Here is a 14,738-nt window from a genome sequence, read left to right as displayed (position 1 = left end):
GCGACACAGCGGCCTTCGCCCCGCTTGCTGACTTTGCAAGCAGCATGATTCAGACGCTTATTGGAGTCCTGCCACGTTTGCCTGCTGGACCGTCTCGACATGTGTTTGAGCAGAAAAACAACCCAATGCGACCCTCATTGACAACACACTCATGCTACTGGGATTAACATCGTCATGGCCACATTGGACATGGCTTTCGCTTGTGGGCTGGCGATGGGGTGGGGTGTGATTGACGACAGACCGCCGCTCTCCGGTCAACGTGGAGCCAGACCGCCGTTAGGCCGGGGCCTCACCCAGCCTCAGAACTCCATTCCCAGAGTGCAATGTGATCCGAGATGGAGGGAAGAGCTGCTTCATTATTCATCAGCCTCCTACAGGCTCCTTCTGAGTAAGCAGGGCCGTAAAGGCCCATAAAGAGTCAAATCAAATGCACCAGCCCCCCCCCCCCCCCCCTACACAGAGCCTCTGTGCCTGGACTCCACGCCACCATAGTGCTGAATCCCCTCCCGATTAGACACACATGCGGTACAGAAATCATGTACGCTGCTCGCTAACGCGCCGCCGGGGGGTCAGACAGGGAGGGGAAGAAGGTGCGGAGTGAGGCCTGATCACACTCTTTTAAGAGCACATGTGAAATTCTGGGGGAGGCCACTGGCAGCTGCTGAAATGCTTACCGTCAGTCAGCCCGACATTTCTTGACGGCCCAAGCCACAACGCACTGGAACGCACGAGCGGGAGAGGGGTGTGGTTTCCTTGCTGGATTGTGTGATGTGTGTGTGTTTGAGTGAGAGAAACGATGAGTGCATGGGGTGGACGATCTTGATTGTGATGTGTGATTGACCCTTATGAGAATTGTTACTCATGTAACACTTCCCATTACTTTCCCTCCCTTATGTCAGCCAAGCAGCTTCGACGGAGCCTGTGTGTGTGTGTGTGTGTGTGTGTGTGTGTGTGTGTGTGTGTGTGTGTGTGTGTGTGTGTGTGTGTGTGTGTGTGTGTGTGTGTGTGTGTGTGTGTGTGTGTGTGTGTGTGTGTGTGTGTGTGTGTGTGGAATCCCACGTTGCACATCGCCCACAATGTGGTCTCCACGCAGGCAGAGCCATCAATAGATTCACCAGCTAAGCCTAGCAGGTCTAAGTGCGTACGTGCTCGTGTGTGGGTCATTTGGTTGCCATTCATTTTTCTGCCTTCTTTTCAAGACTCTCATGCAGACAACTGTGTTGTTTCCTATGCCCTCTTTTTCCTCGACCAGCACGCCTTTCATATTATGATCGAGGTAAGACATCAAGTCTGATTCAAGCTGTTGCTTCATGAAATCCACAAGATATTTAATTTTGGATAAGTGATAATGGATGACTAAATAGTAACTTCACCCTTGGATTTCTTTGTTCAGTTAATATTTACCCCCCTCACCGCCACTTGAATTATCGTTTTGCATCTTCCTTTTTTGGTCAGTAATATCCCCCGAGCCTGCAAGCTTTTAGTCCTGTTTGTTTGATAAAGTCACAATGTTCCTGTTTAGATGTATTTTGTGCACTGCACTTATTATTTTGCTATGCACCCAGACCTGGTATGGTTGTTGATTGTCGTGTACGGGTGGCCGCTTTGTGTCCTGGGAGGGAGGGAGGGAGGGAGGGTGCGATTGTCGTTCAACCAATGGATGACTCACAAACCAGAAAGGCCAGGAAGCGCATGCAGTGAATGATTGAAATGTATTCTGTTGCATTTATTTTCATTGAATGCAAATGCAGCCTCAAAAATGCTAATTGCAGGGAGTGCTTTATACACATTGGGCCCTGTCCTCTCTCTCTCTCTGACCACTACTATGTTTATCTCACTCCGTTAGGCCTGATAGTGCTCTCACTCCTATCTGAGAGCCTAAGGTCAAGTGGTGATCCATTTGGTTCAACAGCCATTGGGGATGGTCAACTGCTCTCAAATGCCTGTAAACAAAGAGTATTGATTAGTTTTTTTTCCCATTACTTGCACCTTATGAAGGCAGAAAAGGTAATACATTTGAATTCCTTTTACTTTCATCCAAGGTGAAAAAAGGACTGTAAAAAAAGGGCTCTCTGTCTCTCTTATTTATATATCGATATGTATATATATATATCTATACATGCATACATACATGCGCCTACCTGCTTTCAACGCCCGCGTCACGCTTGTTATTCTATGACTCACTCCCCCAACAATAACAGCAGCAGCGGTGCTACACAGAGTTGATGTCGCCTACAAGCTATGTATGCATGAGGGGGGGGGAGAAAGGCCGAGGGAGGGGCAGAACAAACAGCATATATGTTACACGCAGAGGCTGGTGTCCTACTTAATCACAGCCGCTGACGGTTCAATAACAAGCCTCCTCTGACCTAGAAAATGTAGACCCAATGTAAAAAAGTGGAAAACAAAAAACGCTGAAGTGTCCTTGTGGTCCTTCAAGGCCGATTTATTGTTGCCGTGGACGCGGTGTTGCTCGGTGGGCTCCCCGAAAAAAAGGCTTAACGTCGGCTCACTCACAGTGGGGGCCCCTAGCGATGGCGCACGCCTACACTCCAGCTATGGCGACAAACAAACCTGCCTTCAGCAGATTGTGTGTGTGTGTGTGTGTGTGTGTGTATTTGATACCCCCCCCACACACACACACACAGCACAGAGACTCTGGAGAGGAGGCTCTGTGCTGACCAAGGCCTGTGTGATTGTGGAAGGTCATGGTAGGTGCCCAGCGGTCACATAAAAAAAGGGGGGGGGTGGGGGGGATGCACGCGACCGCCGAAGGGCCTGGCTCAGCGTTCGGACAGGAAGCTGGTGCACCACAACAATGGAGCCCCCCCCCCCTCTCGATTTCTCTCAGACTCTGTCTCTCAATTACCCTCTCCATAAACCCTGAAAGGCCAGGGCCTTATCAGCTTGCTTTCGGCAGCTCTGTCATCCTGCCTTTGAGGTCCTCTTCCTTCATTTTTAAACGAGTCAAAGGTCTCCGTTTTATTACGCCAGGGCTATTGGGTGCCTTGCTAGACGAGTCTCGCTATACATGCGGAGCCCATGGAAAGTTTAGGGGGACTTTGGACTAGTGGGCAGGCGCCCACTCTTGATCTATGAACAGGATCAGTTCGTCCTTATTCCAACAGAGCCCCCCCCTACAAAGCATCTACCGAATAGTTCAACAAAGACGGGAGGGAGTACAGCAGCTGTGTCACTGCAGTCCCCTCCAACATCTCCCCCCCCCTTCTCCCGCTCACAATCACACACACTCTCTCCCGCCTCAACCCCCTCGCTGGTTGAAAACTGGGTCACTCCTTCCATCCATTCATCTCTCGATCCACTGCTCGATCCCACTATCCTTCCTCCATCCACTCAGTTGTCCAGAGACTGAGGTTGGTGATTGAGTTTAACCAGCTCAGTTCTTAGTCGGCTTCCCTAAGCCTCTTCAGTTGAAGCCACATAGCGGCTGCTAGCAGCTGCAGACTCTCCCCCACAAACACTCAGTTTCTCTCTCTAACTTTAGGCCTGCAGCCTCCGGGCTTCACGCAAAGCCGCCTCGGCAGCCATTTTGATACCTCACAAACCTCCAGTTAGCTTTGCTAGCTAGAATGCCATTGGCTACTTGTATGCAAAATGCAACCTATCCGGTTTTGGTAACGGTGTTCCATGATGTGTGTTTGCCTCTTTCCCCAGGACCCGGGCCCCATGCCCCCCTCTCCCATCCTGGGGCAGAAGCCGCTGCAGCTGCTGGAGATCAAAGCCAGGGGGCGCTTCGGCTGTGTGTGGAAGGCCCAGCTGCTGAACGAGCACGTGGCCGTCAAAATATTCCCCATTCAGGTGTGTGTGTGTGCGTGTGCGTGCGTGCGTCCGTGCGTGCGTGCGTGCGTGCGGCGGGGGTAGATGGAAAACGCAGAGGGCATCAGCCTTAAAGCTCCAAGCCTTAATCCCTTCCCAGGTTGACCTGGGCCCCTTAGCTCAGGCCGATCACCACCCACTAAGCCGCTGGTGGCCTGGATTGACCACCATGCGAGAGCACGCGCTGACATGGCCCAATGTGGCTGTGCTGTGTCAACCCAGCGGAGGAATTGTGGGCCAGTCTTTCCCCTCCTCACCAGGGTGGTGTTTTTGTTTTTGTCAAAGTCACTGTAAGGCTTTGACGAGTCGAGTCACGCAAATGATGGTATCTTCATCCCCAAAGCTATATTCGAATGGGACACTGTTATCTGTGCCGCCGCACTGGAGTCAACCATTCAGTCGATTGGTACTAAGATGTCTCATGTTGGCCCGTAACAAGAAAATAACAGAAGCAGTATTCCTTTGGCTCCCAATCTTTGACTTTAGGTTGACCACTAAATTGTCCAAGAGTGCCAGTGACCCCTTTATACACAGTTATTACGGGTCATGGCCGGTGAAAATACAGTGGAAAGAAAAGTCAGTTATTTTGCTGATGCTCTCAGTGGGTTTATTTAGCAAACAGAACTTAAAAGAAAGCAAAGAATGCAAAACGGGATGGAAAGCACAAAGCCAAATAAAAAATTAATAAAGCTATTATATGTATTGTTTTTAAATTTTTTGATAATCTAGTCTATTTCAAGTATAATTCGCTAATGCTGACTGCATTATACTATGGACTTGCGTATGAATGGTATGATATTGAAAAACAGCCAGTGTGGTTGTTGCTGTTGTTATGACAATCTAAACTGAAAACTACTGTTTGGATTGCAAATGAACAGGAGAAATATGAAATACATTCTTGGGTATAAAATATACTGAATGATGGCCCAACCTTTGCTTGAGATATGCAGGGACCTAAAATGACTGGTATAATAATACTCATAGCGGTCCCATAAAATATGAATGTATTTTACTGTTTTAAATCATTCATGCTCTCTCTCTCTCTCTTTGGGTCCCCAGGACAAGCAGTCCTGGCAGAACGAGTATGAGATCTACACACTCAGCGGCATGAGACACGAGAACCTCCTCCATTTCCTCGGCGCCGAGAAGAGAGGCACCAACATGGACATCGAGCTGTGGCTCATCACCGCCTACCACGAGAAGGTAGCGCTCCCTCTGCTGGTCACACCGCAGCGCTACAGCGCAAACAAACAAAACAAAAAGTGTTCGTCCATGGTCTGGGTTACATTGCACCCATTCCGTGAATGGTTTGTTAAAGTGTAATCTATCACTTAGATTACACTTAGATTAACTGCACTGCCTAGCTGTGCAGTTAATCATCCTCCAATCTTCTTTGATTTGTACATTGCAAGCAGGATCGACGGGACTAACACCCAAGTCGTAGATAGATAGATAGATGGATAGATGGTTAGATAGATAGATAGATAGATAGATAGATAGATAGATATTCATTTTGATGTACATCCTTTGGAAACGTTGGTGCATGGGATCATACTTGATGAGGATTCTGCTTTTCGTTTGCAAGTTCAAACCGTGTTTAGGTTGGCTTTCTACCATCATTTGAATAATCATTTAATGTGCCTGTAGCTATGTGAACTTAATGCCAAGATAGAGCTGGACGGATGTCACACGCCTTGAATTGTTACTCAAAGACTAGATGAGCTCAGCCAAGGCCATACTCAATCAGTTCCACAGGCCTTGATTGCCAGATTGTGTCAGCGATTTGAAATGCAGCGTTCATTTGCTGCTTCTTTAGTGCTAGTAAGCATACCTCACAATTATGGACTTGTTTAAGTGTCTTTCCAGATGCCCAAGACGGAGTGCTATATTTTGTGCAGGAAAAGAACATCTTCATCAGTGCCAAGCGACACACTAGTGCAGATCACAGCAAGCTAGCTTCTGCAGTATAAAGGCCAACCTTGTGCGTGACCTTCTGATAGGTCACGCATCGTCTTGGCTCTGCACAATATTGCTCTTCAGTAACCTAGGTCATGTGTATTGTCCCCTCTGGCTTCAGGGCTCTCTGACGGACTACCTGAAGGCCAACGTGGTGTCGTGGACCGAGCTGTGTCACATAGCCCAGACCCTGGCTCGCGGCCTGGCATACCTTCACGAGGACATCCCCGGGCTAAAGGACGGACACAAACCCGCCATAGCCCACAGGTAGCTAATATTAATATCAAAACAGGGCTACATCACTCAACCCACCACACCTTAAACTATACTTTATAGTTTTTCGTTTTTCTTGACTGTGCCTGCGTTTTTGCGTTTCTTTACAGGGACATCAAAAGTAAGAACATCCTGTTGAAGTCCAACCTGAGCGCCTGTGTGGCTGACTTTGGCCTGGCCCTGAGGTTTGAGTCGGGCAAGTCTGTCAGCGACACGCATGGACAGGTGAGCTGGCTGGCCCCCAGTCTGCGCCCCCATTCTGAGGGACAAGCGCTGCAATGTGAATAAAGGGAGGTGGAAAGTGACCTTGTCAGCATAGCTAATGTATTCACATTCTGCCTTTTGTAATGGTATCTCAAACTTGGGGAAATATAATTTAAAGCAAATATCGTTTTTTTCCATGATGTCATGCAGTGGTGACGTCACAGCTACAATTCCATACGTCATCTGGACGCTTCTTATCACGTCGTTAATTAGAAGCATGGTAAAAGTCGTTTGTCGTCACAGGGTTTTGCTCATGATAGCAGGTGAACTTTGTTTTACAAGCTAACTAGGTGATAATGTGGATGTGTGTGTGGGGTTGTAAAATTCTTATCTCTATAGCTCACTGATTGATTATGCAATCATGCTTATCAGCACACTGTGTCAGTGGGACAAAAAACTAACTTTGGCCGTCATCGGTATCCTAGCCTCAAACTGCATTGACGTTACAGTGTCCACTAGCATTTATTATGTTAAATTACTTATGGATGTGGTATAATCCTTATACCTCATCCTCTTACAGTGTGTAGGACCCACTGGAAAAGTGGGTCTGTAGGCTTTTGGTCAATATATTAGAGGAAACGCAAGCTGCTAGTTATGCTAGTATTTTAGTGTGTCTATAAAATACTACTTGCGTGCCGTACCAATGGACTATTATTTTGGTGAAGTTATTGAGCCAATTAGTATGTACACCTGGCTAAAATGCTAGGGGGCATCGTGTCAACAAAACACACGGCACGTATTAAAAAAAAGTTGGCGTTTGATTGCAGGTGGGCACCAGGAGGTATATGGCCCCCGAGGTGCTGGAAGGGGCCATCAACATCCAGCGCGACGCCTTCCTCAGGATAGACATGTACGCCCTGGGCCTGGTCCTCTGGGAGCTGGCCGCGCGCTGCAAGGCCGCCGACGGTAAGCACTGCCGCCGAGCACGCTCAGGGAATAGTGGTTCCCTTCATGTCCTGTTCATTTCATTCTGTCGTCTGCTACTTTATCATTATTAGTCGACTGTTTTGGGTTGCTGGGGCGCTTTACTTCCCCCCCCCCCTTTGAGGATGACGAAAGTACCTATCTAATGTCACAGAGAGGCTTCTGCACAAAGAGAGAACTTCCGAGGTGTTACGACAAATTAAATAAACTGAGAAATGGTAGTATCTACAACAACGGGGTATTGTTTTATGTGTTTTCCGTGTAACATCTGCACGGTACACGTTGACTTCAACGCGCCTCAAGCAGGTGCTGCTGTGACCCTGGGCCAGCCGGGTCACGACCTCGTCCTGCCCGGGTCGCCAGTTCACCAGGCCATCCCGGTTGATCCTGCTCTGTCTCCCGCTATAGAATAGTATTGAGCAGGGAATTTTGTGCCGGAAGCACATCGTACTAGACAAACGTATATACACACACACACACTCTCACACTCACACTCACACACAAACACTCTCCCACACACACACACACACACAAACACTCTCTCACACAAAAACACACACACAAACACACACACACACACAAACACACACACACACGTCCAATCACTGTATTTTTCCTTAACTTCATCCTGATATGAGCTCTATCCGGGAAAGCCCCTCCCCCATTTGTAAAGACATTTTAAATCATGCGAGACAGCCCTGCAAGATCTGAGTCTCAACTTTTAGTCAATGAAAAACATTGTTGGCAAAACTAAAAACAATTCCAACCCCTAAAAAAATAAGAAACATAATAATAGTTAACAATAATAACAATAGTTATGCATTTCATAACTGCACATGCACAGCAAAAGTGATATTTTTCATGTGATCTTCACAAACTATGTTTCAATCATCCAAGTAGTGTTTGATCTCATAAAACCACCATAAATGGATAATCCAGTGTCTGGCCACCATTTTGCAATTTTGTTGCCTACAATCAATGTACAGTAGTGTTTCAGAGGAATTAGGTCAATTGTCTTCAATCAGAACACACGTTCTTCTTCGCCATCTGGTGGACGTATGGTGAAATTGAGATTGTTTTGCAATTGTTGTCACACAATTGTATTCGCCCTGACCTTTCAATAGAGGGATCGAGTCTCAAAATTGTTCATTGGGTTTTCAAGATATTTAGTTTGTGTTTCATCAAGGTTATATTTTCAAATTTGCATTGGTTTTGATTGGATTTATTAAGTCAATTGGAGTTTTCCCTTGAACCTACCTCAACTGAAACCTCTCTATCTTTGCTCTACTTCACTTTATTGGCATCAAATATTGACCCGGGCACTCATTAGAAGTTGTGCTATGGCCGGCTACCAACTGCTAATTCACTAGGTGGTAGGAAAACACAGAAATGAAATCATCCACCTTTGCTGTGTTCTAGCTTTAATCACTCGCACCAAGTAGTATCTACATAGATCAATGCCCTAGCAAAACAATCTCGCTGGTGTCATCTTTCTTTCTGTACCAAGATTACATATAATAGCCCTTGCCGTTTTGGGGTACTGCTCTATTTACTTTGGGTTTGTTATTTTCAGAAAAACAACTCAGAAATAGGCCCAGCGATGAAGAGGTTAAACCACCGCTGTTCTTTGAATTTCATCATCACCCCTAGAGTGTCGCCTATAAATGTAGCCTGTGTTTTCGTGGCACGCACACAAATGCTCTGGCAGTGTTGTGACCCAGCCGTCTCTCCTCCGCCAGGCCCAGTCGACGAGTACATGCTGCCCTTTGAGGAGGAGGTGGGCCAGCACCCGTCGCTGGAGGACATGCAGGACGTGGTGGTCCACAAGAAGCTGAGGCCCACGCTCAGGGAGTGCTGGCAGAAACACAGCGTGAGTACAACCACAAACACACTGCGCGCGTGTGTGTGTGTGTGTGTGTGTGTGTGTGTGTGTGTGTGTGTGTGTGGGGGGGGGGGCTTTGACGAGGGTGTGTGTGTTGTGTGTGTGTGTTGAGGACCACAGCGCTATGTGGTTGGTTGTTAGAAAAACAGGTTTTCTGGGCCAACAAAGTAGTTATTTTTGGGTGTAGCACTTTTATTTAGTTTTATTCGTTTTAGTGCTTCCATTGCCATCCACGCCAGCAGGTTGTAGGGTATCATTATTCTTGGGATGGAGCTGAGCGCTAACTAGCTCGCCTCACCCCAGAATAAATCATGTTGGCCACTGAGCCAGCACTTCAGTCGATCCCCTTGCCGGCTGTTATTTTATCCTTTTCAGCTTTTGTTTTTTCAGTACCAATTTGCTGCACAAGTAGAAATAAAAAAGGACCGGGAAAAAACGTGTTGATGTTGCACCAGTAAACTGTAGGTGAACCTGCCGTGTGTTGATGTTGTTACAGTAAACCGTAGGTGAACCTGGGTTGGTTCCTGCAGCGAAATATAGCCCCCACTTTAACTGATAACTCAAACTTTGTGGCACCATTAGTGCCTACTAATGAGCGGACACTAGGTCTAACTAGTAGTATGTACAATACCGATAAATCATTACACGATCGTTATCGGTTTTACTTGGGCTTCTGGGTAAAGAAACGGATGGCAATGGCACCGTTGCATTTCGTCAGCTGATGATTAAGGCCTGTGGATTGCACGCTGTAATGGGCCTGTAGAGCTCATGGTGGAGACGCTTACTCGGTGTGCTCTTCAGACCCCCTCGTGTTGCGGTACGAGAGAGTCGTTGCCCTATCTGGCGCCCACTGATGCACTGATGCGGTCTTGGGGGATCCCTTGGTTTTATGCTGCGCAAATGTCCCTCCGCCGACCTCGCGCGCGTTTGCACCGAGTGCCCCGGCCACAGTTGCGGCTGCGGCTCGTCTTTCCCCTGAGGTCCCAGAGGGCTTCTCTTTTTATCCATATGAAGCAAGAATAACAAGCTAATGATTCCCCCCCCCCCTCAGACTGTGGGAACGCTGAACGCGTAAATTCAGCCGCGCTGCTCAGCTACTCGGCTGACGTCGAGGGCCATAGTCAGTGCCGCATTACACGGTGTCGATGAGAAAAGAGACTGCATCCCATAATCCTCCTAGGTATAAAAAGATACCTAAGCAGCATTGATATTCCTTTGGTATATTCTCGGCCCGGCGTTCGATCCCTTCCTCCTCAGCGATTGGGTCAGACGCAGATCCGTATGGGTGGGGGGGGGGGGAGGTGTGGGTTTGGCGCTCGGCTGACTGTTGCTCCTTTGCTCGTCCTGCAGGGCCTGGCCATGCTGTGCGAGACCATCGAGGAGTGCTGGGACCACGAGGGGGAGGCGCGGCTGTCGGCCGGCTGCGTGGAGGAGCGCGTGGTGCAGATGCAGCGGCAGGCCAGCGTCACGGCGCCCGAGGAGATCGTCACGGTGGTCACCATGGTGACCAACGTGGACTACCCGCCCAAAGAGTCTAGCCTATGACTAGACTGAGAGAACCCACCCCGGGACTGATTTTAAAGTCAAATCGAAAAAACTGACGATCGATCATTCAGGACCCCCCCCACCAGACCCCCCTCCCCTCCCTGGCTGGCCCATGCGCGACCTCCCCCCCCTCCCCTCTTCCCCCAACGAGCCAATGAGCCAATATGAGCCGTGGCACCTGGTGTTTCTTGGATTTCCTTTTTTCGGGTTTTTTCTTTTTATTCTTCATTTTTCGAGCCGCGTGCGTCACCGATTGTACACGGAGTTGTCGTCGTCGTCACGATGCACCAAGTGGCGTCGGGGGAGGGGTCTCGCCCTCCCGCCCCCTGCCCGGGGGGAAGGCAGTGGAGGTCCTCTTCCTAAGCGCTTCCTGTTGCGTGTGAGGCTGTCGCGGCCCTGCGGACTATGGCGGGGGGCTACATGAACACAGAGCTCCCCCTTCCACTGAGGTCCCCGCAGACCGGTACGACCCCCTGCTTACGATGGACAACGCTGTTTATCAGTTGCCACCCCCCCCCGCCCCCCCCCCCCAACCCTTAAGAAGGAAAGCTTCTGCAGGAAAAGGTACAAACTCCCAGGCAGATATTGGACTGAATCTTTTTCTAAGAAAAAGGTGGGAAGTGCATTAAGGAAACGATTAATTTGAAGTCGGTACGACGCAGGTCGAGCAGGGGGACAAAAAAGGGCGACATGGGTTTTATGACACATTTGCTGGTTGTTTTTTTGTCTGTGTGTTTCTATGAATGACTATGTAATGCCAATAAGAAAACAGCTTCTGAATGTCTGTGTACCGCTGCTGTGTATATATATAATTATATATATAGTATATATACATACACAAACATGTCATACGACACTATAGGTGTATATCTATATCTATATAGATATATCTATATCTACATCTATCTCGAACAGTGAGACAGGTGTCAATGAAAAAGTGTGTAATAATCGTGGGTATTTATCCAGACTTGTGCGTGGGAACCTACCTTCAGTTTGTAGTTATCCCCCCTTCTCCCCTCGTATCTCCCCAGGGATACACCTGTGGGTTCAATTCAAAGGCAGGCAGTAGTCTTCTCTGGTGATCCCCTCAAAAACTACCCTGAAATCTGGCCTCTGCAAAAAAAAAGGGCGTTGTCAACGCGATCTTGGCCACTCTTTTTGTTTGTTTGTTTGTTTTGGGCTGTTCTTTTCCCCTCATCCTTCGTTCAACCTAAAATCCCGTTTCGCAAGATGCTGAGAAAGCCATCTCCCTTTTCCCCGGGAGCAGAGGTGTGTGGCTCTTTTGGACGCCCGAGAGCCGGTCACCGTGACAACTGCCTCCGCCGTAGCTCCTGTAAACAACAACGACAACAGCAGCAGCAGCAGCGGCTTCAGGTCAGCCAGGTGGCACCACCAGACTACTGTTCAACCAAAGAACCATGGGGCAGGGGAGGGGGGGCTTTCCTCACCGTCAGACTGGGAGCAGGGGCCGAAGAGACGGCGAAACACCGCCATCCACCACCTCAAAACGGGAGTACTCATGATTTTAAACCTCTCCTCAACCAGGTATACCTCAGTTTGACATTCTACGAAATGAAATGGTCTCTCCTTTCCTCAGGGGGGTTGGGGATTGTTATCGTCGAAGAAAATTAAGAAAACACCTGTTTGCTAAAACAAGATTTTGGAAATGTATGAGGAGAGGAATGGAGAAATGGACAGATGGGAGCGAGGGACGAAGGGAGAGAGGAGACGTATTCAAAGTATGCCAACGACGACACAGAAATAGCCATTCACAGACCAGTGTTTATTTTATTGTTTTGTTTAATTTAGTTTTTTTTGCCTTTTTCCTAGTTTGTATATTTCCTTGTTGACCATCCCAGCCAGCCGACCTGTTTCAAATGTGACTCTGGCGGTTGTGGCTGTACCAAAATTGGAAGCCTCTTTTTAACTCCATGGAGACGAGAGAAAAAAAAATCCCTGCAAATATGAAATATCTTAGAGAAAAAAGGAATAATAATTGTAGGGTTGTGGTTCCATTTCACCATGTAACCAATGCCTTTTTGAGGTATTGTTTATCTTGTTTTGTTCTCTCCTATTCTTCTCTCAATGTTGATGCGTTATATATATATATATATATATATATATATATATATATATATATATATATATATATATATATATATATATATATATATATATATATATATATATATATATATATATATATATATATATATATAAAAATAAAAAAAGGTGTGACTATGATGTCTGTTGTAAAGGAACTCCAGCCCATGCCCTTAGTTAATTGTTCCCACATTTTTATAAACTGAGCTTTCTTCACCCCAACACCCCGGTAACGGTGCCGTCGCTGCTCGGCTGCGAGCGCTCCCCCGGTCGTCTTTCAAGATGTCTCAGGAAACATCCCATCGTCGTTGTCCCCACCACCCGACTCTTCTGAGGTTCCCCCGCACATTCTTGTGCCGCATCTGGCTCCCACCGCGGCTTCTGAAGAGCAGCAGTTGTGCAAATATGTATTAAAAGAAAAAGAGAAGAATGGGGATTCTCAATCCATCCCACACCTTCCCCCTCTTCCGGTAGGGCAGGTGGTCGAGCCTTGGTGGTTATGGCTCAGGATATGATTTGCTGCTGGAGTCAGGTACCAGATACTTTTTTTTTTTTTTTTTTGGTTCGTTCCTTCGTTTCTACCCTTCGCCAACGTTGGCCGCTTGGCGTCCTTGTGACCCAAGGCCAATGCGTATTTAGATCTGTGCTGATTAATGCTATGGTCAGGATAAAGAACGCCCTGTCGGCCCCTGTGTCGACGACCATCACATCCACACCTCGCATCCACCCCCCCATCGCAAGAAAGCAGAACCGGGATGGCCTGGAAAGGAAAACACCGAGACGCACTACTTTATGGCTGGATATTGCTGGCTGCTAGGCATGTTAGCCGGAACACGTGAGCGGCTCATCGCTGCGCTCCCCTCACCTCCCCCCCTTCCCCCCCCTCTGACGTTGAAAACCTTGGAGATATTCAGGGATCTGACGCTCAAGTTTCCTCCACTGTATGCAATCAAAGGTTGGAGCAAACTAAATCCTACCAACTTTCACGACACTATCGTTTTTTTGTCTTCTTTCTCTCATTTGTATTTTTTCTTTGGGTTTTCTGCGAACTCGTTGACATGTAGACATCCTCTGGTTGTACAGAGCATCAGCTTCATGGATACCTGGACATGAATCAGCAAACGTGCCGGGTTCAGTTATGGCCACCGCAGCACAGAGAAATCCTCATTGCTTAATGTGTGTACGTATGTTTCTTTGGTTTCTTTTGCTCATTCAAGAGATTCACTACAAGTGGCACCCCACGACACAAGATTTGCTGAATCTCACAGGGAGCTAGATTAGCATTTCTGAACTCCCTGTGATCAGAACTGCTGGGTGAAATTGTGGGTGAAAAGCCAACAAGTTTTGTAAGATCCAGGAAAGAGTTGTATTCTGATTTTTTCTTTTTTTTTTTTTTGCAACTGCTGCCATTGTCATATTACTCATGATAATATTGTATTATTCCTAGCACGGATGCAAAAGGTTGACAGTCTGAAGAAAAGGAAAAGTGTTCCGTGTTTCACCTCACGACTCACACAAACTGCTGCCACTCCCCAAACCTTCCTCACCCCCCTTTTCCGCCCAATCAGTTCTGTGTAGACGCAAAATCCCACACGGTTTTTCATGTGACCTGGGAGTGTGACATGCTTTTTGTGTCACGGCCTTCACAGTACAACAGTTCAACAAAAAGCCAAACCCCGCTCCCTCTTTCTCTCTCCTGACAATATTAGTAAATGACTCGATGGACAATGCACAGTATGTACATATGAATGTTGTGTTAGATTGTGAATTTAGCATGAGGTTCTTTTTTTTATGGTCTCAAGGCAAAAAAATCTTTATAATGTTAATATTAAAGAATTATGTTGTTTATTTTATAAGTCTATGGTATTTTAGAAAAAAGAAAAAAAATATATACAAATGTTTTTTATTAATTTATGTCCAAGACTCAAAACACTAATCTTCCTCTAGGGGGAGC

The 14,738-nt window shown here is 47.3% G+C and overlaps 1 protein-coding gene across 1 annotated transcript in view; it reads left to right on the top strand.

Moving 5' to 3' along the window:
* acvr2aa (activin A receptor type 2Aa) overlaps positions 1 to 10,707 on the top strand; it is a 30,810-nt gene extending 20,103 nt beyond the window's left edge. Inside the window, exons 5-11 of the mRNA XM_030342578.1 lie at positions 3,676 to 3,819; positions 4,897 to 5,040; positions 5,915 to 6,060; positions 6,177 to 6,291; positions 7,098 to 7,236; positions 8,994 to 9,124; positions 10,487 to 10,707. Coding sequence (XP_030198438.1) covers positions 3,676 to 3,819; positions 4,897 to 5,040; positions 5,915 to 6,060; positions 6,177 to 6,291; positions 7,098 to 7,236; positions 8,994 to 9,124; positions 10,487 to 10,681 — 1,014 coding nt within the window. The 3' untranslated portion in view covers positions 10,682 to 10,707. The remainder of the gene's footprint in view (positions 1 to 3,675; positions 3,820 to 4,896; positions 5,041 to 5,914; positions 6,061 to 6,176; positions 6,292 to 7,097; positions 7,237 to 8,993; positions 9,125 to 10,486) is intronic.
* The last annotated feature ends 4,031 nt before the right edge of the window (positions 10,708 to 14,738 follow it).

Source organism: Gadus morhua, chromosome 20, assembly GCF_902167405.1.
Source record: "Gadus morhua chromosome 20, gadMor3.0, whole genome shotgun sequence".
NCBI classification, from domain to species: Eukaryota; Metazoa; Chordata; class Actinopteri; order Gadiformes; family Gadidae; genus Gadus; species Gadus morhua.
Note: the sequence above shows the minus strand (reverse complement) of the source record. Positions and strands in the feature narration are given on the sequence as shown.